Source organism: Cephus cinctus, unplaced genomic scaffold, assembly GCF_000341935.2.
Source record: "Cephus cinctus unplaced genomic scaffold, Ccin1 Ccin1_scaffold0670, whole genome shotgun sequence".
NCBI classification, from domain to species: Eukaryota; Metazoa; Arthropoda; class Insecta; order Hymenoptera; family Cephidae; genus Cephus; species Cephus cinctus.
The window spans coordinates 253,317-281,233 of NW_014333297.1; the positions used below are offsets into that span (position 1 = coordinate 253,317).

General features: G+C 43.0%; 2 protein-coding genes and 1 non-coding gene across 11 annotated transcripts; 2 read left to right on the forward strand and 1 right to left on the reverse strand.

The window, feature by feature from the left end:
• Positions 1 to 48: 48 nt before the first annotated feature.
• LOC107269545 (probable glutamate--tRNA ligase, mitochondrial) lies at positions 49 to 2,897 on the forward strand. The gene is made up of 8 exons (XM_015743508.2): positions 49 to 423; positions 516 to 750; positions 825 to 1,020; positions 1,089 to 1,303; positions 1,364 to 1,586; positions 1,662 to 1,822; positions 1,884 to 2,208; positions 2,276 to 2,897. The coding sequence occupies exons 1-8, from the start codon at positions 324 to 326 to the stop codon at positions 2,354 to 2,356; spliced, it is 1,536 nt and encodes a 511-aa protein (XP_015598994.1). The 5' UTR covers positions 49 to 323; the 3' UTR covers positions 2,357 to 2,897.
• Positions 2,898 to 2,947: 50 nt separating this feature from the next.
• LOC107269541 (diacylglycerol kinase eta) lies at positions 2,948 to 27,846 on the reverse strand. 9 transcript variants are annotated; one of them, XM_025086861.1, is made up of 23 exons: positions 26,319 to 27,846; positions 25,612 to 25,725; positions 17,251 to 17,331; positions 13,846 to 14,050; positions 13,646 to 13,782; positions 13,487 to 13,578; positions 13,224 to 13,354; positions 12,988 to 13,156; positions 12,700 to 12,802; positions 11,786 to 12,102; positions 11,416 to 11,715; positions 10,947 to 11,354; positions 10,487 to 10,863; positions 10,062 to 10,387; positions 9,657 to 9,984; positions 9,372 to 9,599; positions 9,198 to 9,300; positions 8,849 to 9,118; positions 8,483 to 8,777; positions 8,097 to 8,417; positions 7,938 to 8,033; positions 7,743 to 7,874; positions 2,948 to 7,247 (listed from the first exon to the last, which is right to left on the reverse strand). In XM_025086861.1, the coding sequence occupies exons 1-23, from the start codon at positions 26,559 to 26,561 to the stop codon at positions 6,957 to 6,959; spliced, it is 5,067 nt and encodes a 1,688-aa protein (XP_024942629.1). In that variant the 5' UTR covers positions 26,562 to 27,846; the 3' UTR covers positions 2,948 to 6,956. The 9 variants fall into 9 exon arrangements, with proteins under 9 accessions (XP_024942629.1, XP_024942630.1, XP_015598983.1 ...); XM_025086862.1 differs by having other exon boundaries at positions 10,487 to 10,854; positions 11,786 to 12,105; XM_015743497.2 differs by having other exon boundaries at positions 10,062 to 10,378; positions 11,786 to 12,105.
• Positions 15,366 to 15,437, forward strand: Trnat-cgu. Its single transcript has one exon. It is a non-coding gene; the product is annotated as a tRNA-Thr (tRNA).
• Positions 27,847 to 27,917: the final 71 nt, after the last annotated feature.

Genomic DNA, 27,917 nt, shown 5'->3' on the forward strand with positions numbered 1-27,917 from the left:
AGCAGCTGAATGGTCTTGCTAGTCTCTTACGTCAATCAACCTCAGTGTTCTTTGCTGATTCCTACTTGCCGCTCCATTTCCTATTGCGACTGCGTAACAACTTGGAGACCATAACTAGAAACGAAATTTTAGTACTAATTTACCTAGTCATTAGAGTAGAGCATTTCGGAATCAACAGTGTGTTCATTAAATATATTATCATTCCACTCTTTGTCAATGTGAATTGCAAAGGAACACGTGTGCAGTGACGTTTCTAGGTTCTTAGGTTATTTCCCTGTAAGAAGATTGTCATTTTTTTATAGTGAAAACCAATTTTTTGCGAAATGCAGCGTAGTGCATTTAGAATAGTCAATTTCCAGCTATCCCAAAAACGTTATTACAGGAAACACAATGTCAGAGTTAGATTTGCACCTAGTCCTACAGGTAAGTCTTAATTTATGTAATTGAATTACTGTACTACTTAACATATGTGATCCTCTAAACTGCTTTAAATGCTATCCTCACTCTCTTTTTAGGGCATCTACACCTGGGAGGCCTTAGAACAGCCTTGTACAATTATCTTTTTGCACGAGCCAATGATGGTTGTTTCATTTTAAGAATAGAAGATACTGACCAGACCAGGATCATTCCAGATGCCATGCAAAAATTGCAGGACGATCTGTTTTGGGCTGGAATCATTCCTGACGAGGACCCAATTAGGGGCGGACCAACTGGACCTTATATACAATCAAAACGTATAGAACTGTACAAGTGAGATTATTTTAAATAGTTGAATGTAGCATTACCAGCTTCAATGATAAAAAAAATAATTGTTGTAATTTCAGAGAGCAAGTGCTCACCCTTTTAAATAATGAATCAGCTTACTACTGCTTCTGTAGTGAACATAGGCTAGATTTAATAAGAAAGGATGCAATGAGATTAAAACAGAAACCGAAGTATGATAACAGATGCAGGTATCTTACCAAAGAAGAAGTTAAAAATAGGATACGAAAAGGAGAACAACACTGCATTAGATTTAAAGTATGTCTATGATAGACATAGCCGCAAATTTTATTGAACGCTACCATTAATATTCTTATTTTCAACAGCTCACATCAAATCCAGATCCATTTGTAGATCTTGTTTATGGTGAAATAGCATATGATGTTGCTCAAAACGAGGGTGATCCAATTATTATTAAAAGCGACGGCTATCCGACATATCATTTCGCCAATGTAGTCGATGATCATTTCATGGAAATATCTCACGTTCTACGCGGAATAGAATGGCAAATATCAACCCAAAAGCATTTGCTACTCTACAAGTAAGTTCAAAATGATTACAAGCTATGCACACACGGAACAAAATAATAATATTGTAATAGGGCATTCGGTTGGATTCCACCACGATTTGGACATTTGCCGCTTATTTTGAATCCAGACGGTACAAAACTTTCCAAAAGACAGGGTGACATTACAGTTGAAGCTTACAGGAAACAAGGAATATTTCCTTTGGCTTTATTGAACTTTATAACCCATGCCGGGGGAGGTTTTTCTCGAGAACAAGGCGGGCAACGATGTTACAGTTATGAAGAACTTATTAAACAGGTGCGTTTTATTTAAGAATTATTTTTAGATTATCAAATAACATTGCATACTCGCTCAATTCAAACTTTGTTACAGTTCGACATAACAAAAATAAACGTGAATTCAACGAAGCTTAGTCCAGAAAAACTCTTGGAATTTAATAAAATGGAGATATCGCAGTTATTAGCAAATGACGATAATTGCAAATTTCTTGTGCAGCGTGTTAGCAAACTTGTATTGGAAACATTTCCTGACAGGTAATAATTCGTTGCACAGAGAAGCGTTTCAGTTGCTTTCATGAACGCGAATTCATTGTAGGGTCAAAGATGGCAGTTTACAACTGAATGAAGACCACATTTTGTCCGTTCTCAAATGGGCACAGCACAGGATTTCAAAACTGAGTGACTTGGTCTCATCGGATCTAGCTTTTCTATGGGTAGTACCCTCTGCTCAAGAAACACATTCACCTCAACCAAAGGACATTCAACTGCTTCGAACTCTTAGTGAAAAACTTTCAAGCTTTGATGAAGGCAATTTCCAAAAAAATTCATTAAAAAATTGTCTTAAAGAATTTGCAGATAATAATGAGATTCCATTCCCGACACTGATGAACTTGTTACGTAGCACATTAAGCGGATTGAAGGTAATGTGCAAAGATAAATGCAAATGTAATTAAATTTGGTAATATACTAAAATGTATTTATTATTAGAGCGGACCAGGTGTTGCCGAAATGATGGAAATCATGGGAAAGGAAACAACGTTGAATAGACTGAAGCAATCGATTTCTTAAGCCCAGGAAAGTCTCGGATAGTTGTAAATGAATGATGTAAATATATTTGCCCCACTTAGCATATGAGCACATGATGTTTATGTTGGCTCAAGCATACAGAGAGGACAATAATCTCTTTCCAACTGTTTCTCTTTGAACCCTGAATCATGAATCATGGACTATCAAATGCTGTGTAGAGGGATACAAGATCAATTTTAACCTAATGAATAAGACTGTGATTAAACATTTACCAAATACATTGTTACTCCCTTATGTATGTAATTATGTACATATATACATCAATATGCTGATGTCGATTAAGGAAATCACAATTTTTCCAAGAGAGTCATTTCCATAATAATTAATACTTATAGCACAATTATGTATATAAATATGTCTCATGTTCCTCAATGCTATCTTAGTAAGTAGACATCTTAAAAAAAGCATTGCCGTGTATAGTATTCTACGCTTGTATGAACAAAAACATGGCATCATCGAGCTAATGCTTGGAACAATATAATTCTCACCTGTTAAATAACTCAATAAATCATAAACTATGAAATTTTCGAGGAATTAAGGAAATAAGACAAAAGATTTTCCTTTAGAAATTGATTTCAGCTTAAAAATTCAAGTTTATTATAAGTCAACGTTGTTTGAATACATTGAGAAACAATGGTTCCCCCATTGCATTGAATAATAATTTCGTTTTGCGCCGAGGTTCCATAATGGAAATAAAGAATAGTAGCTAAAATACAGAGTGGTAATGTATCAAGGATAAATAAATAAATATGAGATAATCACATATCGCACTCAGAGCACACAATAAACTGAAACTCGAAGGATAAATACCGGGATGCAAGGGTTGTCGGATAAGAGAGTTTCCAATTAATACGTAAAATAGGGAAATGGCCAAAGCCCAAAAACAAAAACTTACACAATTTCTTTTTCATTGGACCCAAAAATCGTGAATTTCGCGATGTGGATGTTCTCTTTCCACTTGTGAACAGTGTTATCTCGCGAATAGAATATATTTCATACGATATTCTTATGTGATCACGATCGGTTACAAATGCAAACGCGTCACAATCGATCAATGAAGACAACGCAACTTAACAAGTAATTCAGAGAGAGACGTGTTGGGTATAGGGATTCACATTGTCAGCAGTAGTCAGCTGTAAGACGACGTACGAAACCGCGATGCCATTTCGTTATTTAACACAAGTGTCTAACGACGAACAATATTCAGCTGCCTACGTAATACATATTATGTATATATATTTTAAATATTTATCACAGAATTTTCAAATGTAAATTATTAACTCGTATCAGCTATTTCTTTTAAGGTGATAATCATGCTACTTCGCTAGGTGCTTGCTTCTTCTCTTTCGATATTTATTCTCAATGTACTTACGGATTCGATATTTAGCTACTTCTGGAATGAATCGACGTGATGGCTGCTCATCCTATCTTTTATAGTACTTAAAAATTTTTGAATATTGAAAGTCCCTCTAGGGGGCGTAATCAAATACACCTAACAAATAGAAGTGGCAAGTGAGACATTAGCGTCTTTGTTACTCTGTGTCTTTTGAATATATAGAACGGAGGAAAGTGATGGCATTGTTAGGCAATTATTGTTAGGAAATAAGAAGAGAAAGTAAGAAGGTAAAAAGGCAGATCTCGATCGATGGATTATTAGTGGCTTCAAAAATGCGCGTTAAAGAATTCCTTCGTTCCCGTTAATCAGACTTTGTAATTATCGTAATTGGAAACATTCGTTTTTTTTACTCGTACACTTCGCAGTTTCGTTTCTGTTTCGCGGATAAGGGTCCACTTGAATATTATAATATTAATACGGTTGCCTATACAGACTGTCTCTAAATATTGGTACGAACAGTACGGTAAGACGTATCGCTAAGTAATAAGGTAAGAAGGTTGAGTCCGAGCTATGAGATACGGAACAAGCCATTGCTTTTCTTTATACGTAAGCTTATATTTATACGTAAATTATTTGTAAGTGAAATACGATCAGTCTGAGGAGAGTGATGGATATTTGCGTCGAACCGTCTTTCTCTCGTTTTTTATTTTCTTCAAAAATATCACCATCAATTTGAATCAATGGCGTCCGCGGCTCGCGTGGAATACCTGTAGAGATTTAGTATTCAAGATTACATAGTACTAAAATAGTGAAGGCAAGAGGCATTCCCTTTCGTTCCCTCTTCCTCTTTTCTCTCCCTTATTTTCCCATCGCGTCAATTTATTATCTCCAAAGCTTTGCTTTCTTTCCTTATCGCTGACTCTTTATCCTCCCTCCCATTCCGTTATAAGTATAGACTCGAGTCAACTAAGTATAAGTTATCACAGATTCAAGAGGAGACTGTTGGAATCGCGATACACTCTTTGAAGAGTGTGTGCTTCGCTCTCCCTGACTTGAATGTACAGCGAAATAGCGAAGAGGAGAAAGAGAGACGTAGAAGGGAGAGTCGCGGGTAAAGGACCGAGTAAATAGAGCAAGTGAGATGTAGTAGGTAGAGCAGTGCTGTCTACCATCTTGGGAATTATCTTTAGTAAGTGTCTCCCTGCTCCAAGATTAGGAGCAGGACACTCGTTACAACTTGGAAGATATAATACATTTAATCAGAGTATCACCTATAAGAGATATAGGCAATCCTCCTTTATTAATTATAAGTTAACGATTCGATCGAGAAAAATCACTGGCTACGATCATCATCCCTTTGGTTCGCGACTCGCGCTTCCTTCACCATCTTGAATAATTCGATTATACGTATTATTATAATTCTATCTAGTCTTACGACTCGAGAACTGATCTAGCTTCCTTCTACTATCTCAGTCGTCCGAGGGAGCTTTACAATCATCCCTATCTTTAACTTTCTCTATCGCTCATGACCTTTGACCAAATGTCCTCTGTCTGTTAAGACGGAGAAGGAAGAAGAAAAAAGGAATAAATGCTACGAATAATTCAACGATCAGATTCCCGTAAATTCGTTGGACGAATAACGCGGAACATGTTCACCTCTTAGCCATCCTATGCTTTTCGTTTCATATAAACGGTTTTCATTAATTTCCTCGCGATTGCTTAGTAACGATACGTCAAAAAAGAACGCTTAACACGAGAGTCGTTCATTAAACTCGTTCAAGGCAAATTACTGTTATCTTCTTGTTCCTTTTATTCTCTTGCTGCTAATTTTCTTGCTTTCACTCTTTCCTTCCTTTGCTAGCTACGATTAACGCGAACGCACTTGTCGTCGTCGAAGCGCCTCGACGACATCGACAAAAATACTGACTTTATTGCGCCGTCATTTGATTGCTCATTCGTCTTTGGTTTGTGACACTATGACATTATGACTTGAATTCTTAGTTGAATTCATACCGCACGCCCTGAAAGATTCCTTACAAATATCCTTTTGAACGTACTTACACTCTAAATATCCATAGATAAATACTAGTATAGTATGTATGTTACGTATAACGCTAGGAATTACAATACTAGAGTTTGTAAAAAAGGCTAAGAGCTATAACAACCTTCGTGCACAGTTGACGTTTCTCAGTAGTATCAAGTATCTAGAGAGTCTTTTCATTTATCTTTATCTCCTCTTTCCTATTTACCTCACGCCAGTGACAGCTGGCTTTGATATAGTTCACTCGACTCTAGATTGAGACAACGTACTGGAAATGCCGACTTGGCACGACCTAGAACAAGACACTACGTAAGACGTAGAGGAAAGTGTTTAATCAGTGTCTCTTAAGATGACTCTTTTAAATTGAAACTCCTAAGAGAAACGAAGAAATACTTAAATACTTAAAAACTAGTTATTAATAGCATTTAACATACGAAGAGCTTATGATACAAGTCGGGAAGATTCGAGGTTATGTTTTAGTTATTAGTTTAAATTAAATTTCATAGAAGAGTCTCGACTTCGAGGAGACAAAAGTCCAATTGAAAAGAAAGAGGAAATAAGGAAACGATAAAGAAAATAAGTAATACAAAAGAATTAAAGAACAGCACGAAGACGTGCTCGACACTCGAGATTCTACCTAAAACGTAGTTTTGAGATCAACGTACATGTGATTACGCATTAAGACGATTAAATTCCACACCGGTTTTCAATTCTGGCACAACATTCTTATCTGATAAAAATCTGTATGATAGAATTTTGTTCAGCATGGTTCCGTTGAGTGCTCCGCGTCTCAATCTATCTAACTACGTACCAGCCGGATATGACTCAATTGAGCGCACAACGCAACCGGATATTTGGACAACGTCCACAAGAGCCCTTCCACTTAGAATAAAATCTTCCTTGAATCCTCAAAAGCAATTGGAAAGAAATCGCATGAGTAACACACGCGTAAGACGTACCGGTTAGATTTACTTCTTTTAAAGAATGGAATATCGAGGAAAAACGTATCGTTTCAAATCGGAAACGCGTTTACGTTTTCTTCCTTGTTTCGTTTTCTTCCATTACACAACAATTTGTACGTAAGGATTTGCGCTTTATTGCCCTGACGAAGATCGCCGAGAGTGAAGGGTAGTGATTTTCTCTTTCTTACCCCATGCTGAATTGCTTTTTTTTTCTCTTCTTTGCTTCTCTGTCTCTCTTCTCTCTTAATTGTTAAGATCATGTATGGCCTGAAGTATGCGCTTCACGTGGCCCACTTTCGTGATTCCTAGTTCTTTGAGATCTCTTCTGGCCAGAGTGAGCAGTTCCCTGCCGCGAATGTCATGCGACACGAATTGCTCAATGTATTCAGCCAGCTGAAGATTTTCCAACCAGGAGCAGACCTCGGGAACGCCCCAGTTCGTCACTTGGTCCCTCGCTGGATGATTTCCGGCTGTCGCTGCTAATCGCCGGAACTTTAACCAGAACAAGCCGCGATGACGATTCTTTTTATCGCCCTGTGAATACAGAGTTAAGGACTCGGTTAAGTTTGTTAGTGCGTTAGTAAGCGGACCAGCCTTTAAGCTACGGCTTTCTCTCTCTTTTTTACCCCCTTTACATCTGACTTTATCTTAATTGCTCGGGTTACGTTTTTAATATGTACATATAACGTTCATCCTGTGCGACACATATTCCCATGCTCATCTTTCAACATTTATATTATTCTATTAGTTTGTCCAGGCTCTGTCCCGTTAGCGCGCGTATGTGCATGGCCCAAGACACACTCTAGACTTTCATTCCCATCTACAGCTAATCGCTAATTCTCCTAACATTCAAATTTATTAAGGCATATTACCACGTGGGGTCGAGATATACTCAATCCGAAATCCAAAGCACAGAACAATGATTAATCACGTATTAAGATTCAGTTGCATCTATCGTTATTTACGATATTCACGAATAAACATTTGACTGATTGACTGGTGCAAAGTTAATCTAATTCTAATTTATACCTGATCGTCGGGTGGGATATTCTGTAGGTAGACAAGCCCTGTTCCACCCTCGTCGAAGATACATTTTCTTAGTTCCTGCTCCATTGCAGCCAAGGAAACTGACAATTTGTTTTCCAGATCTTCTCGTAGCCTCTGTCGGATAATTCAATCATGTAATAATATTTCACGGAATTCCCCATATCAAAAGCGACTTACCAAATTGTGTGCCTTATCCCTGAGCAATTCGCAGGATTCCTCATAGAGCTGCCTCGCGTTTGACACCAGTTCTGTCACTACCGGTCTTAGACTTGGCTGTAGCAGAAAAGAGAGTGTTCAAAGTTCTGTATCAATTGAAGCCTTAAAGATTTTACTGACCCCTTGCAAAATTTTCCCATCTGGATGAACATTTTCAAGTAAAATGCCCGTTCTGCACGCGATCTGATATAGTTCCGGCTCCAGACTTGGATGTGATATTATTAAGAGTTTCACCCACTTTACAAGTGTCGTCACAACCTCTATAAATGTCAAAAGAACGTTGAGCTCCTCTTCGGTCAGATGCGATGACTTTCCATCCAGCTGCAATTGACTACGCGAATGCGACTGAGACGTGTTGCTCAGGGTCGAAGTAGACTGGGAGGATGTTGCAATTGTGCTTCGTTGTTTCTCTTCCCAAGTCTTCAGGGAAGTTTCCAGGGCCTGAAACATTCCAGTAAGAATCATTGTATATCGGTGAGATGGTTTTTAATGAGATATTGACTCACCCTGTTTCTGTAAAGCATCTGCATCCGATTCTTGTGAATGATCCTGATGACTCCTGGTGGTTGAATCCAAGCCTCCCCATCGACCTGAATAGGCACTCCCTCATCTCCTAAGATGTTTATCTGAATAGTCTGACACTGTGCTATTCTGTGATGTTGCAAATTAATGAGTCTCGATGCAGCCATCTGAACTGACCCGAAGACAGCCACGACTTCCAGAATGCGGTCGTCGAATGACGGTGCTAAGAAAAGGTCACCCTCCTTGGTGCCACCCCAGAAATTTGTGCCACCCATGAAACTGCGCAAAATGAGATTCTAATGTTGTTTTCGCCTTTCAGAGAATGACAAAGAACAATTAGTAACGCTCACCTAGGAATGTTAAGAACTACTATTCCTTGTAAAGAGGGCAGTGGTATCCTCTGTCCATCACACTCTAGTTGAACTCGCTGCTCCAGATTCTTATAAGTTTTCTGTAGCCATTGTTTAGAGCCAAGAACACCATACCACATGTAATTCTTAGCCCTTGAGCGACACTTCTCAGGGTGTTCCTCGCGCTTATGATGAAAATCAAGGCTGATTTTTGCGTCTATGCCGATGCCAAAGTAGTTGTTCATTACACAGCGTTCATAATAGCCCTCCCTATCGATTGAATTTGAAGAGAGTTAAAAGGATATATCCAAATTTGGAATCCATTAAATCTCCCGGATATCGAACTTACATTAAAGTTTCATCCGGATCCATTAAAGGGGAAACAGCAGCACAGAGGGCATCCGCATTGGCCAGCAATGCTTTACTGATTAAACCAGCACCTCCACCCACATCTGTGCACATTGAATTTTCTTATTAAACACCAGGAAAGGATACAAATTTCATCCTTAAGTACCTTACTTACTTGGCCACATTGGGAGTTGAACTAAGGGATTGATTATTGGAAGTTTCTTCACGTCTTCAGTCTTGTCCACGGATTTTGCTCGTTCGTGTCGCAAACTCAAACTGGATCCTCCGAACCTGGCTGCACTAGCTGCTAGGGAAACGACCTCAGAAGCTTTCAACAAACTGCCACTGCTGATACGTCTGGTCGCTTGTGGAGAACAGCCCATTTCTGGTAGTTCGACACTCACTAAACATAATTAGAAGCTGTGACTGGGAATGAATTTAATTATGCGGATCGACTCACATTTTTCCATGCTATCACCACTGTATCTTCTCAGGTGAGAATTTACTGCATAACCGATATCAGGCTCATGATGACTTTCGATAGACATTGAAGGGCTGGGTGGGTCGACGATAACGCTTATCGTAGGAGGAAATTTTGGGGGTAACTCTTCATTCGTAGCGGAGTATTGCGAAGCTACTGTGAAGCAGCAAACTGGACTCAATAAATCCGAAGTTTTCTCACTTTCCCGAGCCTTGAAAGTCGTTGCTTGTGGCATTTTCGAATCTGCCATATTGACCGTTTCCACCAGGTCTGTCGTCGATTCGGCTATTTTCGTTTTAGACATCACCTGCGAAAAAATATTAATTGAATTCTTCCCGATATGAAGGAAAGGTGCCTGAATATGTTTTTCTGGTTCCAACGTACCTCTTTGTCGATCTTATTTGCATTGCTCGATGATCTTTTAAAAGATCTCCTGGCTATGTCATTCCCTTCCACGAATTGCGCCAAACTACAATATTTTTGCGGTTTCTCCAACTGTTCCGATTTGAGACATTCTCTTACGGAGTCATATTTTTCTCCGAGCATCGCGCTAATTAGATCCTGCCCGAGAGAACTCAGGTCGTCGATTATACTCTCGGAATTCTGAATCTCGCTGGTGCACATATCCGAATTCTCAGGTGAGTCTATATGTCCAATTTCAGAGCTGTCGGAATGCTTAGTAGTATCAAGGATATCGCTGTCTATGTGTCCTGGAAATGGTCAGCGAGATTATTCGAATAAATGACATCGGTTAGATTGCTGCACGAAAATCCACTCGTGCTACAAGAATTCTTCCATGATCATCTTACCAATCTCACTCTCGCTGTTTTTCACCGTGAAGCTTCGCGAATCCAAGCTGTCTGAACTCACTATGCTGTTGCTGCAACTTCCACGAGAAGTGTCCATCTTGCTGTTTTCGGACTTGCGCATGCTTTCCGGTGAGATATTTCGTGAATTTGCAGAATCTGTATCGGGCGAGATCATCGTATCCTGAATAGTAGTATCATCTGAAGGTGAGCTGGTGTCTAATGTTGTGCTGGTCACTGTTACTTGGATATCCGACGGTGTTTCGACCGGGGTATGTTCGTTGATCTGTTCGTCATTAGAAGCATCCCTGGCTTTTTCCTCCTCTTCACTAAGTTTCTTTATCGTCGCCTCAATCACTGGAGCATCAAAACTGAAAACCCTAAACGTATAAAGAACATCATTCGACCAAAACTGTCATTGGATAGTGATACATTATGCATTCAGTTATAAAGCATCGCCTACCCCTGCGGCAAGTTCGAACTGTTTCGCCTACTATCAGCGAAACCATCTGGTGCTGGTAACGTCAACATTTCTTCAGCTTGGGAATCCCTCCTTAAATCCGGCATCGGGCTGAGCGACGCGAGATTGGGCGTTGGACTAGGACACGGCGACGAGTGGTAAACGCTCGTGGATTCTATCGTTGGCATTACTTGTAGGCTATCTATGTTGTTTGATCGTAATCCAGGAATGTCCAGCCGTTCTTTTTTATTTTTAACAAAGTACTCATTAGCCATGATACCATCCTCGGACGTGACCATTATATTGGGCATCCTGTTTATTGCCTTAGTGTCAGGAGAATTACTTTGCTCATTCACGGCTAAATCGGTGTGCTCCACCAATCGTCTGATGGCTCTTTTTAGACTGTTTGCTCTGAAAGGAAATAATACGTAAAATTGCGATATCCTGATATATCGAATTGAATTATTTGTACCTTGATATTATTGCTTCGCGTTTGATGGATTCTCTGTTTCGGCGAACTTTTCTCAAATTTGTCATGTCTTTCTCTGGCTTCTCCAAGGCTCCCTTCTCCTGCTCCACCGCCGACATGGATAGCTTTCTCGAAGGCTCCATATTGTCCCATAGGTAATTATCCTCACTGTAAAGCGTCTGCAAGAGTAGATCCAATTTTTGCTGAAGTACGTCACACTTCTCGCTGAGTTGTTGGTCCTCCGTGCTCATACTGGCGTCGAGAATTCGTGTCGCGAAATCCTTAACGGTTTCGCAGAGAACTCTAAAGAATTTTGGCTAATTTGAATCGCAGCTCCACAGATGATTCTGACAGAACTAGGCGCTCTTCTTACTTGGCGCTCGAGATTATGCTGTCTTGATCAGCCTGCAGGATGTTGGCTATGTGAGAGAGAACATTGTCCTCGTACTGATGAACCATTGTGCTGTTCAGCGCTGGATCCGTTTGACTAAGCGACATCTTTGGACAGGGCAAGGATATGCTGCGCTCGAACGTCATGATGCTCCAGCGGTCCAGCATCTTTGTACCAGCCTTCTCGTACTTCTCCAAAAGTTGAGGTAGATGGGTGTCGTCGTCGCAGGATGCACCCCATCCCAGGACTCGGGCGAGATCGTTTCCCGTTCCCAGGGGCAACACGCCCACCTGGCATTGCTTCTACGTGGCAATGAAAACATTTCAGGTCGAAAAAGGAAGGATAAGACTTTACGAGTGCAGGAAAGACGCGTGCAAAAAATGTGCTCATTGTACTAATAATTAAACACTTTCCGTATTACTTACCGGCTGCAAATAAAGCTAGCTAAATATAGCGCAAATAAGGACGTGCAAAGCTCACGCTTCGGCTATCTGAAACGAAAGAATAGAAGAGACACGCCATGCCGTAAAAACGCAGGACGATAGAGTCGAAAGAAACGTAGAAAGAACGCAAGAGATGCACAGCAGAAAAACATGTAAGAGATCTTCTATATAAAAGATCCAGCTGAATAAAAAGTTCAACGAAGAGAAGAGTAAAGAAGAGAAGAAGATGAGAAAAAAGACACGACATACAGGTGTAATCATAAGTTTCGAATACAGATATGCTAGAGAAAAAAGTATTAGTTGGCTCGATAGAGCGATCCTATCGGCATCCACGCGCATGAGAAGAGATAAAAAGAAGACGTGTTAGAGAGCTCGAAAACGAAATTGCAAAAGTTCGATGCAGCGAAAGAAAAGTAGGAGACGATCGTCGTGCAGATTCCTATTGTTACTCACGTGCATTCCTAACCGATCGATCTCCGAAAGGACCCAACCGACAGATCCATCTCCACTGCACACCAGAATCCGGAACGGGTCGAAGTGCCGAAACAGTCTTAGCCTATTCATCACACGGATTTAACTTTCCTGACCTTGCACATCGTGTACGATGATATTGAGTCATCGAGTCATCGAGTCATCGCATTACCGAATCGTCGATCGCTCTTTTCGCGTTTGTTTGCAATATTTACTAGACTCGCATGCTTTTCGAGGATTATATGGTTTATAGAAACTTATATATCTTACCCTGGGCCTGGCCCTCCATTTATCAGATCAAATACTTGTGCCGGATTCAGCAATTGCTTAAATCGTCTAAGAAACTTTATTCCTTGATTGTCACCAGATTTACTGTTCACGAATACTAAGAGTGGACTACACCCGGTCGGTCTCACCGCTTCCCAAGCTTCGTCACTACCTAATTTAGAGCATCTTGAATATATTGAAAACTTTCTCTAAATCATTCCAGAAATCATTCTACGTACCTATACTATGTAACGCTGTAGGAGGCACTACACTGACTTTAGCTGGTCCTAAGGGACACTGTACACTTATGGCTGGTCTACAGGCTGTGTGAACTGTGGCTCTACACCACAAGCATCTCCAGTCTTGAAGTCTATTTAAATAAGAGTTTTTATTTTAAAGACTTCTTTCTATTTAGAACTAATGTTATAAAACGTTTCTTAACTACAAACAGATGGATGAAAAACACAATGCAATATATGTCCAGCTATCTTTGGTACGCTACCTGAGTACAGAGCCACAAGTTTTGTCGCAGACAAAACACTTGGAGGAGACCGGCAAATTACCTTCCATCCATTGGTGTGGCATTGTGATATTCTGCAAGTAAAAAAAAAACGAATTTGAATTGATAGTCCATTCGTTGAGTATGTGTTTGGATAAATACCCCATCTTGGTCTTCGATAATGTCTTTGCCAATTGATGCTAATGTGGTCCACTTGCAGTTATTTATTGCTTTGGCGCTGCATCTTTTATGCACCTTGTATTTGCACACCTCACAGCTCAAGCCATGCGAAGTGACCCCTGTACGGATATTAAGAAACAATAGAAATACACTTCGTGATTAGCATTATAAAAGTGTCATACCGTAAAGAGCATCCCTGCAGACATTGCAATAGGTTGGTCTTGCGTGACTTGTGGCATACCAATGGTGATTTCCTCCAAGTAATTCTGCTGTTCCAGGATCTCCCTGAGAACGACCTTCGCTGGCAGTTCTCAGAGCACCGAGCCACTCCTCCATATCTTGTCTGCTTTCCCCACAGAGGACTAGCGACCGGAATGGAGTTATCACCTGAAATACAAAGCAGAACAATTGTACCTCCGCAATGATAGCAAGAAACATGTGCGAGGGGTCTTAAGAAATAAGCTGTGCCACTTCAAATAAACAGAGCTGCTGTGAAACAAAGTTATGGGAACTACTGTCACCATTAGCTGAAATGCAACAAGGGATTTCTGCTTTGCTACGTCTATATTAAGCGATGGTTTATTTTCTCCTTGCAAAGTAATCCTTCCTAAATCTATCATCATGTAAAATACAGAGAGGATCAGAGTCTCTGAGGTAATCAGTAAAGTGATTGGTCCAGATTGGAACACATAAAGAAGTCAAGGACTTGTTTTGAATATGATACATTTTGAAGGCAATTGTAGGAGAAAAGTTAAAGTACTAGAACCGAATAGAAGAAGAGTAACGATTGTTGTTTTGTTGCCTAATGTTATATTGTTTTACAGATATACGCAGCAAACCTGCCAAAACACAACATAGCACCAACGACAAGTAACGCTGAGCATATTTAACACGATAGAATGTCTTGTATGACTGGAACTCAATCTCAGAGTGTGCGAAACCCCGGGAATAGTGGCTCATTATTTATTACGCAAGATAAAAATTGCTGATAAAGCCAGTTACGGGGACAGGGGGTAATTATTACAGCATCGCTCTGTCCAACGTAGCCTCCGAATGTGATTGAGGTTAACCTGGTGAGAGTACCTTGAATCGCGATCGAGTTCTCTGTTGTTGCGGTGGCATTTGAGCTAAGATTTAATAGTTAACATATGAACACATCAAGAGACCATTTGTTACGTTTATTTATAATATATGGGTGATTTATTGTTACGCTAGGAGGTTATCAAGCCCGCGAATGGTAACATGTAGATAAACCTAGGCTAACATCAAAATTCTCCGCATTATGCGGTCCTATGCCCTATTTTCTATGGCGCATGTCACACTAGAGTATTTACAAATAATCAGCAACCTTTATGACACGCGTGATTATCATCTCTGAGTGATAAAGAAGTCCTGTAATCGATCCTCTGACAGCTGTCTGTTATCATTGAAATGGTTCTTTTTGTACGATAGAATTTTCAATCGCATTGCGCGAATTAATACCGGGTCATGGTTGCCAACATAACTTTCGTTTCGAAAATGAAATACACGAATACTTGTTTCAATGCAATTTTCCCGATTCCGTCTCAAATTGATCGCATCTTTACTTTATGTCTCCTTATTTTATTGATAGTATATCCGAATCAATCCTACAGTTTTAAAGTCAAATCATAACAAAATGTATTATTCAATATTAGAGATCTGAACGAGCACAAACGCAAAAGCCTCTTTAGCTCAGTGGTAGAGCACTGGTCTCGTAAACCAGGGGTCGTGAGTTCAAACCTCACAGGAGGCAGCCGTACTTTTGCCCCAGTAATTCTTAAATATTTTGCATCACCAAGCATAAAAAGCTATAAACCATTCAAGATGTTTTGTCTTTCAGTCAAACAGAATTGCAAAATAAATCCTATATCATCCTAAGTGCTTTGAATAAAAGGATGCGCCTACCGAAAGGCAACCCGACGTTCACCTCTCGGCGTCCAAGCTTCCACAATGAAGATGATAAACTTGAAATTTTTTTTTCAAAAATCTCAAATATCTCCACCTCCGCTCAACTCACATTGGCAATTACCAATCAAGCTAGTCACTGGCTGCGGAGCACAATCTAACAGATTTACAATATGACTATGGTCACACCGACGAATCGAGTAGGCGAATGAGTCGTGACATTAAAATCGAAAATCAATAACCTTTCATTACCACGTATTTTATAGCATCGAATGACTCATTGATTTATGACCTAATCATACACGTGTTGCTTTCTCACGGCAGTCAAGTTGAAGTCGATTAAGAAGTTAGAATCGCTTGGTGAAGGCGTGGGACGTAAAAAAGATAATAAAAGAATTTTCACTTTCAACTGGCTTATAAATTCTCTCGAATGTCCAAAGCAGACCAGAGAATTAGATAAGGATTCGACGATCAAACAAGCCAAGCGAAATCGATGACTCGCGTCATCATTTATCTGAGTAATTTCCGAAGCGGAAATTCTCCCCGAAGATATCTGTACAGATACAGTCTCATTTTCCTGGAGACTCAGTTCTTAGGTAACCTTTGTCCTTTCTCCTTATTCCTCTGGAAACGTCAATAAGGATTCCTAATCTCAAAGCGGCCGATCGTTTCCGTAAGCCAGACTTTGTCTGTCAGAAGAGAATGACAAAGAAAGACGTAGAAGAACGAGGGTGAGGAAAAAGGAGACGAGACGAGGCGCATGTCTTCCCTTTATATGAGCAATTGAGTTTTAATCGCACCCTCTCGCCTCTCCTTCCTTTTCCACGAGCATCGCTGGTTCCTTCCCCGATTCCCGACCGTGAACCTTCGAAACGGCGTATTTATCGTGGCCGCGCTTGTTAATTAAACCTCGGCCGGAGTTTCCACCATTTATCTGGCCAGTCGAGCGAGAAAACTGGCACGAGAGTAAACCGAGTAAAACAGCCCGTAATACCGACGTAAAGTCGTCCGTAACCGACCCTTAACGAAGTATTATATAATTCCGTTTGATTAAGCTGCAGCCCTTGATGTCGCCGACCGAACAGCCGAGTTTATTCGTATTCCGCAAAATCAAGTAAATCTCTATTGGGTTCTGGAGTCCTTTCAAAGGACAATCGAGCCAACGAACGAACAAGGCGGCTCTTTACTCGATAGTACATACGATATACGTATAGCTATGTCTCTTGAAGAATGCGCAATTAAGGGACCAAAGGAAGCTGCTGCTAAATGTGCCAGGGGATGAAACGTTCTTTTGTCCGACTGTGCACATGCTCCATTCATAGTTCGATTGGCCCATCGAGGCTCGCGGGCGCTGCTTATGTTATTCCAGTTCCGGAGATTCTCGAGATTCCAGTCTCGAGCGACGGCATTGTCTCCCTTCGATAATTAAACGGAGCAACGTGACGGCCGACTACTGACGCCTGACGTCGTTATGATTTCCGGGTTGCCGTGGACTTTGCTGTTTTGTTTGTTTCTTGGCGACCAGCCAACCTGAGATGAAATGGATCAATGGACTTTTCAAAGAGAATTAATAGCCGGCTATTTGTTCGCTTTACGAGGGAACTAAATGGAAACAGGAATAACCAATGGCGGGGCCAGCGCAAAAGAGAAGGTGAACTCACCTGAAAGCTATGGTTCACGTTCTTAATGCTGCATTCCGCAAACGTCAGGTCGATCAGCTCGATCTCGTCGAAGATGGCTGCCTGAAAAATGAGGAAGCAAAGAAAAGTTAGCGCTGTCATTGAAGATCAGGGGCTGAAGGAGCTTCGGCTGGGTGCGCGACCCGACAGAAGGGAGCAGAGTGGAAGGCCCGAGTTATGGCTCTCCAATCAATTTATCAAATCATGAAGCAATTTCTGGGTTCATTGACCTCGGCAAGTCGTGCCGCTCACTTTCGGAAACTGATACGCGAATCGACAGCCTTTCCCGAAGCCTCGAAAGCCTCGAAAGCCTCACGCCCTGCTTAAGTAATTCTGATGCCTTTTTTTTTATCTATTTCCATTCGCGCCGTGACCTTTCGCCCTAGAAGAGCAGTCGAATTGAAAATTAGCGATCGATCGCCTGGTGCAACAACTCGCCCGCATTGCTCAAGGACGATCGGGATGGGGTGGCAGGTTCCAGGCGGTAGCGAGTCGCGCTTTCAAAGCTAAACAGTGCATGAAGTCCAAAGCAATTACTGACTCGACCAGCTGTAGAAGTTTAAGTAATTTTCTTTGAAGTCGAAGGGCACAATTTGGTCCTGATAAGGGTAGAGCATTTTGTGGGCAGCTCCCTATCAGCATACTCTACGCGCGTATAATGACGACCTGTCCCTCGATCCTTTAGAGGCGACACGGGAGATGCAAAAGGGCTGCGAAGGTGAAAGTCGAGATGAAGGGACGAAACAATTGGTGGAAATTGATCGAACTTTCCTTCTCGGAGCATTCGTGGACTCGGAGGATTCGGAGGATTCGATTGCACTTTGTCATTCGAATTTCCAGGAAAGGGTGGATTCCCAGAGGTAGACTGACAATGAGCCAAGACAGTTGGAGAGATAGTATTGAATTCTTGATAAAAATCCTGAATGCTCCCTATACTGCTTAGACGTCTCAGTGTGCCAAACAAAGGGAGGATTCCAGGCCTCAAAGGATAGCGGAGGGTTGCGGCGCACCCTGTACACTCGGTGTCAGCGGTAGAACGGCGAAGGGAATTGATTTGCCGTCATTTGCAGGATGCCGTCGCTCTACGTTGTCTCCTGGCTTTGTCGGGCGTCGAGACGCTCCGCGTCGGAATATCTCCTCCCTTTTCAAAAATATCCAAATACGCTCCCTCCTATTTCCACGTTTGACCTACTCCCGCCATGCCCCGCGATCGCGTAATTCGTCAATTCACGGGCTGATTAAAAGAGGGAGGCAAGTTCACCCTCGCCCCCGTTTCCTGGCCCCTTTCAAAACTTCCATTTTGCCAAATTCAATTTCCCGCCCGATATTTTAAAAGCGTCCATTTACATTGTTCGAACGCACCTTTCACCCTTGTACACCTGGTCTTTATAAAAGCAGCCCCATATATTTTAATCCTTCGATTTTAATCCATCTCTCGCTCATCCAGCGTCCTCGAACCTTTCTCCCGTCACCTCTGAACTTTCGAACCCTTCCACCCATCTGACGCTGATAAATATTCAATTGGAACCCAGCCACGTATCGCTACTTGGATTCGTACGTGCTGCCTGCAAAGCAGACTCTGATCCGACAAATGGAATTTCCCGAATCCACCGAATCCACCTGTTAATCCGAACGGGCGATTGTTTGGATTGCTAATTCCGAAAAATCTAAAAGATTCCACGTGATTCGATCTGATCGATCAGCCTCGATTTATTGGGGACCCCAGTGAGATTAGTCCAGCCATCCTCATTTCGCCTTCCCTTTCGAAACAGATCGAATAAATATTGCCGCGCCACGACATCCTGCCGCTTCGTTATCGCAGCCATCAGATTCCACGGACGCGCAATACATGTGGCGAGTAGGGACGACTACGGCACCGGCAGACACGATTGATTATTGCTAAACTGGGAGCTTTTTCTAGTCGACTCGACGGGAGCACTTTGTGGCCGAAATGAGCGTGCTGCGTGAATGCAGGGCAAGAGAGAGAGAGAGAGAGAGAGAGAGCGAGAATCATCCGAAAGCTCCGACGGAGCAGTAACACGACTCCCCGGGGATAATCCGCAAGTGAAAGCTTTTCCATTGTTTCATCTAGACTTTTATTTTTTTTTTCCTTTCCATTCGCTCCAAATGCAATTTCTCGGTTATCCCGATCACTTCGTAGTTACTGCCATTATTTTCTCTCTCTTTTCACGATCCTGTCTCTTTTCTCTTATTATACGCATTTTGACTCTCGGATCCTGACAAATGCCTGTGGCGAGTTATCCTTCGGGAAGGAGGAAACGAATTTTTAAATATCGAGTACTCTGTTTAAGTCATCTTTAAACTTAAAACTGTCTCCCACCCCGTCTCTCCCATCTTGGCTAAAAGAATAAATAACGAAGGATGGTCACCAGGTAAATCGACCTTCCCGTAGGAGGTGCTCGTGGACACTGGATTATTCGGGAAAAGTGGCGGCGAGCAGAGAGAGACAGAACGAGGGGTGGGAACACGAGATGATGGCTCACGTTGTTACCCCGAGTCTTGCGCAAATTTCCGGTCCAGAGGTTACACTCTCTTTGTTCCACCCGAGGTCATTGACCCAGCAGCCCAGCAGCCCAGTCGTCCTTGCACCCTATCATCCTGGCGTCGCCCCATCCTTTCTCATCTCCCGGCCTCGTATCTTCTCTAAGGAAAGGCCCTTCCACGTGTCCCTTTCGCCGTAAAACTGCGCAGTGCCGTGTGCGTGCCCTTTAGGATATTATTACGAATCGCCAGCCTGGGGAGCCGAAAAGACACGTATCGCCCGAACCACGGGGCTTAGACTTTCCGCGTCCCTCTTGGCCAGTATTGTCAAACCTTAGGAAGGATCTAGCTCACGCAACCCCATTTTTTCCCGGTCCCTCGAGAATTGATATCAATCGCTTTGGGCTTTTCCACTGAAATTATTATTAGTTGTGAATATTTTCTCATCCCAAGTTTCAGCCTCCTGAGGGCTGCCGGTCTATTTCGGCCCCGGCATATCTAACGAAGAGTGACGTGGGGGTGGAGGTCGAAAGGGGGTTAAGGAGGAATTGAATGGAATGGAGGTCAACGGGACGCTGCCGTCTGTTCTGCACCAAGCTGGAGAACTAGAAATCCCGGATTTTCACTTCGAACTCGCTTGGTTCCACGAGAAGGATGAGAGTCGCAATTACAGCCGCACAAACGACAACTCAGCCCACGTGCATCGACAGCCTCCCGGTCCATTTGCTGTAGCCCCTCCTTTCACATCTTCATCCCTCTAGGCCTTATTCGCATTCGCCACCCACCCTGCTCTCGCAAACTTTCGGTGACATCTTCAAGTTCCCGTCAGCCTCGGGTAACGACTGCGAAAGATCAGTGGACCAAAGGACCGATTTCCTTATGGTGAAAAATTCAATCAGTCGCGAAGCTACGCGACTCGTGATTTTGCGGACTCTCGCATCACTGGATGCAGTCTGTAGATTCTGATCGCCCTGCGGAACACTTTAGCCAGAGACCTCCGAATTAAGGGATTACGAGAAACAAGATAAATTCAACCCTTTTTACAACCCATAAGACAATTTACTCCCCGTAAGGTTGAATCGAGGGCAATCCGGTGCGCCCCACGCGTCACGTGTAGTCTTCCGGCGCAACCTTAAACGCTGCTGTTTGGTTGGTAAATTCCAAGGAGATTCTCGAGGCTTCTCGGTCTTTAATAACAAGGAGAGTAAAATCGAGTTCGGAACACTTTGCAGGGACGGGCGGCAGATAACGTTTTCCCTATAAGCGTAAAATTAAGCCCAGCACACGTAACTAAGAGAGGGCTTTGCCAGTTATTCAAAGCTTCATGCAAATGACTATGAATACTGAATAGTAGGAACGCCACGTGGTAATAACTTCTTATTTCCCTCGAAGGATTTAACGGGGTTGCGAATGCGTCATGAGGTGTCGGAGAGCACACCTCAAAATTCAAAACCGATGAGTCACGGTCAAACATACGTTGACTAATGAGTAATCACATACGGGGGCTGTTCGTGGGACGTGATTGTTTTCGCGTTATCAAGCGAAACAACGTGTGGAGTAAGTAATGACCTCGGGATTTTTATCCAAAAAGTTAAGTTCCCAATAATACCCAAAACGTGCCCATCTGCTCGGTCCTCCTTCTACCGTTTAATTGTTCTCTCCTTCCCACCACCCGCCCTTCCGGGCAATTCGCTCCATCATCCACGCCTATCTTATCGGACTGTTCCAACACGCGAAAAAAACCGGAAATACATTGTCCCAATTAGTTAAACCCCTTGGACCTTCACATTCAGATATCTCGAGTGACGTCCGTAACGCGATGCTGGACCAGAGATGCTGGGGAAGATGAAAGACAGGGATGGGAGAAATGAGACTCGAGCGAACTGCGTCGTTTCGAATTTCAAAATTGACATTCCTATCGAAGACCCTCGACTACGGCCGATGTAGCCAGCTTCACCCTGAGAGTCCGTCTGCTGTCGCTTTTAATTTGACATCTCAAAGTCCAGCTGGACGAGCGCGGATAGATATTCGCTTCTGAAATTTGAACATTTCTCTTTACGTGCATTATGGATTCTCTTTGTTCTTCCCGCAGAATCCCTACTGGATGCTCAAACGTTTGTAACTTACCGTGCAGTAGGGAAGGACGACTCGAGATGCTTCTTGCTGGATGATTAGAATAGATTAGAGTCGAATGGAATTATAGATGGGCTTTAGTGCGTTAGACCGTGATCTTCGTTAATCAGTAGTTAACTGCAAGGACCCCTTTAGTGATTGTCAATACGATATAGTTGGACGTAGATATATTAATTAAGATATATTGCTTATTCAAAATTCGAAGGATTTATCCAAGACCTTTTCGATTAATTAATATTTAGGAAACCACTTTTTTGGGGTTTTTAAGTTTTCGTCGATATACCCATTGGACAATGGTCATTCTATTTTACGTATATCTTTATAATTAGGATTCTTAAAGTGACTACCGCACGTTATTATTAATTATTAAGTGGAGGCTGAGAGCGTCCGAGAGCATCTGCCTCGTCAAACAGCATCTCACAGTCTAGATACAGAAATTTCTCTCGGACGACGTCTCGTCGATCATTGTTAAGGCATCGGGCGTCTCGCACGTTGAATAACGCAAAATGATTTTTAAGGTTTTTCTTTTCGTCTCAAGTTTTTTTTTTTAACGTCAATCCCGTAAGAGTGATTTATTATTCGCGTGAAAACGTCAGCAGACTTATTGCACTCAGCTTCTGGATTGGTCCAGAGCCGATAGGGCACGCGGGCAGTCGGGCTCGCGAGGAACGAATTTTTTTGCTGATTTCGGTAATAATCTTTTCACCCGACTTGCACCAATTCCTCACTAGCCTCCCAGCATCCACGTCATCTTCCGTCGCTTCGAATATCTTCTCACCCCTTGGCGGCTTCCGACTTCTCGTGGACGTTTCCGCGATGCCAAACCGAAAGCGTTTACCCCTTTACTGCGACTCCCCGCGCCTCGTAAAATTGCGAATTCTTCTTACGGGAGATGCGCGTCGATTCCCCTGGCACTATGCAAGCCCATTGCGTCCCCAAGAATTCCCCTTGGAATTCGTAAGCGTCATCCGCAGAATTCAAGTCCGTCTCGAGCGTCCCGATTCTCTTCCGGCACGACGTGCCCCGTCAGCCTGACGAGTCTCGCGGCGAATGTTTACCTTTTTAATTTATTATCAATTTTATCCTCCCTTCGTGTTTCAATGTTATTCTCGTATTCCCGTTACTATTAACGGCAGCCCCATCCGTACGCATTTGCTCGCATTTGCTCCTTACACGCTTCCTACGTTCACGCGGCCACGAATCCTTCGACTGTTCATTCGTCGCTTACCGGTTTCTATTTATACAACGTATTTAACACGATTTCGTAGTTTCAAGTTAATTAAGGCCCAAAATCAGGCCCAATAAGTTCACGTTCCAGTAGGCCCCCGCCACGCTAACAAGCCACCTCCACGAAGACTCAGCTCGCTGACTCGCTGGCTCTGGTGTCGTCTGACGTCTGACGTCGCCGTCGCCGTCGCCGTCGCCGCCGGTACTGGTCGCACCGCTCGCCGACCCGTCGGTTTATCGAAACATCCGAGGATGCGAGGATCCGCGTCCCTCCCTTGCACCTTCCTCTCTCGCTCCTCTTCTCCTTCTGCTGCCTCTCTCTATCTCTCTCCCACAGACCGATCGAACGGATTCTGCGCGCGAGCTTCTCACGGTGCCTCAGGTGTGTCCCTCTCCATTTGCATCGTCCTCACGAACGGCGCGATGTACCTACGCGTAGATGTGCACCTTGTACTACATCCTCCGGACGACCCCTTTTTAAGGGTCGAATGCGTACACTGAGAAACTGCCGGAACGCCTTTTACTCGAACCTCGTGAATTTAATAAATCTTATCAATAATCGATTAACGGCATAAGGACACTCTCTCTGGTCTCTGGTCTCTGGTCTCTGGCCGGACAATGGCACAGCCATAGACGTGCCTCGCGTTATCTACTCGAGTGTCCTGCGTCCCTGAGAGACTTCAGTTACGACTACGCCATGTCTTTCGGCTGCAATTACAGTCTCCACTTTCTAGAACCCGTGTTGCCCGGAGTATCTTCCGTTTTGCGAAATCGAAATATTTTACGAACAAATTTCTCCCTGGGCTGTTCCTGTTTTTCGTGCCTATCGCCCGTAACACAGGCCGGCTATTTCTTTTTGGCTATGAAAGACGCCGACGCTAAGACGCATTTACGTGCAAAACGTAACTATTGCTGATGTGGCGCTGCTGTTGCTAGTGATGGGAGGCCTGTGGCGAAATTCATATGGCACCTTTCATTCTGTAACATTATTTTTATTTTTACGTTCCGTAGCGCTCAGAACGAACCACTCTCGTATGATACTTTTCTCTCAATTTCAGACGCTTTCTCGAAACGGGGGCTTTCTCTCTTTTTTTTCATGTCTTTTTTTTTACGTCGGCACTTTTCATTCCTAGCAGTGCAAATCCTCCAAGCATAGACTCGGCGGACGATAAAAACGAACAGGATAAAAAAGTGCGTTAGTTCGTTCTATAATACCTAGAGGCTTGCAGAATCGTAGCGATCAGCTATAGGGTGAACTGAAGAGGGAACCTGGGACAGGGGGTACAGAAAAAACTTGTTGGACAGATTAACACTGATGTCAGAGTCCAAGGAAAGTGGGGAGCGAGGGGAAAATCGTGAAGATCGTTTAAAAGAAAATTGCCTTCATCGTTTTTGCAAGCTCCGCTATCGAACCGCTTGAACTTTTTTTTCAGGTTGACACTCGAGCAGTATATTCGGGAATTCGCTGTCAGGGTTAACGCAGCTCTGTACAGTCTTGTAAAAAAAAAAAGAAAAAAAAAAATTGTAAAAAATGAAATGCCTCATTTTTGATATTTCGTTTCTTCAATGAGAGTCGAGGAATCGCGCATGGAAAATTTGCCAATGTAATTCTGTATAGACCCCCCCCCTCCCCCCACCCCCCGGGACTGCCTTGCTCGAAAACCGCCGTCAGTTCATCAAACTTTTCGCATTTTAGTCTTCCCCTCCCAGGAACACCAATAAAATCTCTGGCAGTAGCCGAGAACGATTTCATGGAGAAAATAATGCCGTAATCGGAGCACCGCAAAATTCAATGAAAGTCTTTCTCCAAGAGAGTTTGAATGAGTTGAATGCGACTGTACCTACAGATATACCAGTCTTCTATAGTTCTCTGCAGCCGCATATATACTATAGCGCAAGCATCCATTTCTGTCTCCAGCAATATGAAATCCAACGGCCGGATGAAGCACAGAGGCTACAAACTACAGACTCCATCTATTGTCTGGGCATTCCATTATTATACGAGAACTTTCCATTGCGCGACACAAAGTGATTTACTGGCTCGAACAGAAGTACAGATTATTTTACAACGAAACCCGCTCATTCGTATTCACACGATATACACTGGCAATTCCACCTACCCGCAGCCCAGATATCTCATTGAGCTTTTATCGCAGTTTCGAATATGTCTCTACGTTCGGAGGAAAGAAAGGCGAATTCTCACTAATTTGAATGCACGTCTCGCGCTTGTCGGTTCACTCCTGGCATTTCTCAGTTGGTTCCGCTTTTGTTTTGTATACCTATATATAGCTATATATATATATATATATATATATATATATATATATACGTGGACGTATCATCACCAAAGAGAACCCATCGAGGCTGCTCTAATTAGGGCGACGATGTGTAACAAGTCGATAGGCAAAGAGAGGACGGGTTAGCCGAGAGTACTTTTTCGAAGCGAGTAAACAATGCCGATGGGATATATGGGACACCTACCTTGGTATCTTTAGCGTAGTAGAGCGTGTGGTCTTTCAGCTTGAAGTATCTTCGACGCCAGCGCTGAAACGACCAGGTCTGCTTCATCAGGTAACCCTCCTTCGTGCAACAGGACTGTAGAGAAAGGAAGGCGGCTTTTGAATATTTAAAAAAAAATGTTTTCGCGTTGAGTTACGCTTCCGCGTTGGTTTCTATTTAAAGCGCGTAAGGAGGTAGAATGATAACGAGTGAACTTTAATCAGCTAATTGTCTAATTATGCAAATGGTTCGGAACTCCGTCGATATCGTAATTAATCCATGATGTCTAGCTCGCATTTCCAGCGACCGTAACTTCTTTTTTATGAGGAAAAAAAAAAGTTGCAAGTTGACGGCCTTGAGCAGTCGCGAAGCCATTTTCTGTGTGCAATGTAAAATAGGCCAAGTGCGCCACTCTAATGAAAAGCTCGGTGCTGATTGCCAGTGGTAGGAAAAGGTATAGGTACTGTAGTAGGTACTGTGAGCTTTTCGCAATTCTTCGGGATAAAGCGCCATTTTATTCGCGCCAGAAATTCTTCAATGAAAGAGATTAATGTTCAATGTGACATTACGTAAGACATAGTGATCGTCGTCAGGTTTCTTATCATTTACAGTAAAATCATTCCCCTACTCCCATACGTTGTCTTGCCTGATAATCAGGATTTCTATCTAGATAAATGTTCATCTCTCACCGTATTTTTGATATCCCTGTTGGTACTGAGCTTCCGGTGAAAGCTCCTCGCTGGTTCCATTTCCGCTTCGCTCTCCGAGCTCTCCGCAGTCTCTTCCTTCGTTCTCTCGTCATTCTCCTGTCTCTCTGTCTCCTCTCCTTCTCGAACTGTCTCCACAAATTCACCATTTTCCTTCTTAAACTCTACTACTTCCTGGCCACTTCCGCCAACAGGCTCGATTTCCGCTTCCAACGGACTCTCCATTCCTGGCCAGGAAGCTCCGGGATTCCGCTAGCTTCGCTGATCCTCGTGCCCTCGAGTTCTCATTCTTGCGTTCGCGATGCTTTTCGTAAATTCGACGCTCGGCGTCGTTTCTCTTTCAATTATCGTTCCAGCTCCTATGTCCCTCGGACGTCACTTCACTCCCGTTACACTTTTGAATGGCCCGCGCGAAACTTGACGCTCATCACGCGAATCAATGCACAGAACCTCTCTCACTGCCAAACTTATGAATACGATTGCCTGAAGGAGCGTCGCTTCTCGAGAAGCAGTCACTCCGGACGCACCATCTTCTAGGAACCTTCGTGTACGCTCACATACGAAAATCTGCTGCTCAAGAACTAGCGATATTTCTGTCTGCTTTTTTTCTCGCTGAAAGATATATACATATATTTACCGAATAAATCCGACCCGCTTCATAGATGAGTTGACGCTTGTACGTGCGTACGTTCTTGCCTTGCGTCTCTCTTTTTTATCTATTCCCTCAGCCTTGGAACTCCTTGCCGCGTGTCGTCCGGAAAGTTAACGTGAAAATATCTCCCGTCCATTTCCCACTCGGCGTAAGAACGAAAGACCCGCGAGAGTATCGCTCTCTCGCACTCACTCACTCTCTCTCGTATCTCCGTGACTCCCAGGATTCTCCCGAGGCTATTATCTACACGCAGTGACATTACTCCTGGGAAATTCAAGGAAGACAACTATGAGAAATGTTTCTGAGCTGCCTGCAGCTGAAAACGCTCGGAATAAGGAAGAGCTCGACTGTCATTAGATTTTTCCCCAGAGCGTATTTTTACATGACTTATGATAACCCGCCTCTCGGTTCATACTATACAGGCAAATTGGTAAATTTCGTTTTCGAGTAAAATACATAATGTTTCTCAAGAAAATCCCGAAAATTATATAATGCGAAGCTTCCGCTTCGAAGCCGTTCCCCTGGGACAGCGCGAACAGAGAAGAGAGCTGTGACGGTCCTGGACACTCAGGAAAATTCTTCTTCGGTATGATATTAATCACAACACCGATCTACGAATGATTCTTTGATTGCATTGCACCCACGGACACGTATACACACAGCTATAGGCGTACCTCCTCTGCACAGTGTACCCCCTCTCTGAATAATTTATGTATATTTAAGATCGAGCCCCTGCAGAGTTTGCTGCACACACCGCTCAGCTTCGCAAAAATGAAGCCGGTGCTAAACGAATGGCTGACCCGGCCCGAGCCTGCGCCTTTTCGCCGCCCTTCTTTTCCGACCAGCTGCTCTTTCTCTACTGCTTTATAACGGTCAATGCAAAACTGCTGTACCTACCAAAGACTCGTGGCGTCTTCGTGGCAGATAAA

Bases quoted from the DNA above. Each gene is read 5' to 3' on its own strand.
- LOC107269545 (XM_015743508.2), top strand. From the start codon at position 324: ATGCAGCGTAGTGCATTTAGAATAGTCAATTTCCAGCTATCCCAAAAA. The intron at 424-515 runs GTAAGTCTTAAT...CTCTCTTTTTAG, and splicing joins ATTTGCACCTAGTCCTACAG to GGCATCTACACCTGGGAGGC. The intron at 1,823-1,883 runs GTAATAATTCGT...AATTCATTGTAG, and splicing joins TTGGAAACATTTCCTGACAG to GGTCAAAGATGGCAGTTTAC.
- LOC107269541 (XM_015743495.2), bottom strand. From the start codon at position 26,561: ATGGAGAGTCCGTTGGAAGCGGAAATCGAGCCTGTTGGCGGAAGTGGC. The intron at 13,783-13,845 runs GTATGACACTTT...ATATCCGTACAG, and splicing joins CTGCAGGGATGCTCTTTACG to GGGTCACTTCGCATGGCTTG. The intron at 11,355-11,415 runs GTACAAATAATT...ATTTCCTTTCAG, and splicing joins CGCGAAGCAATAATATCAAG to AGCAAACAGTCTAAAAAGAG.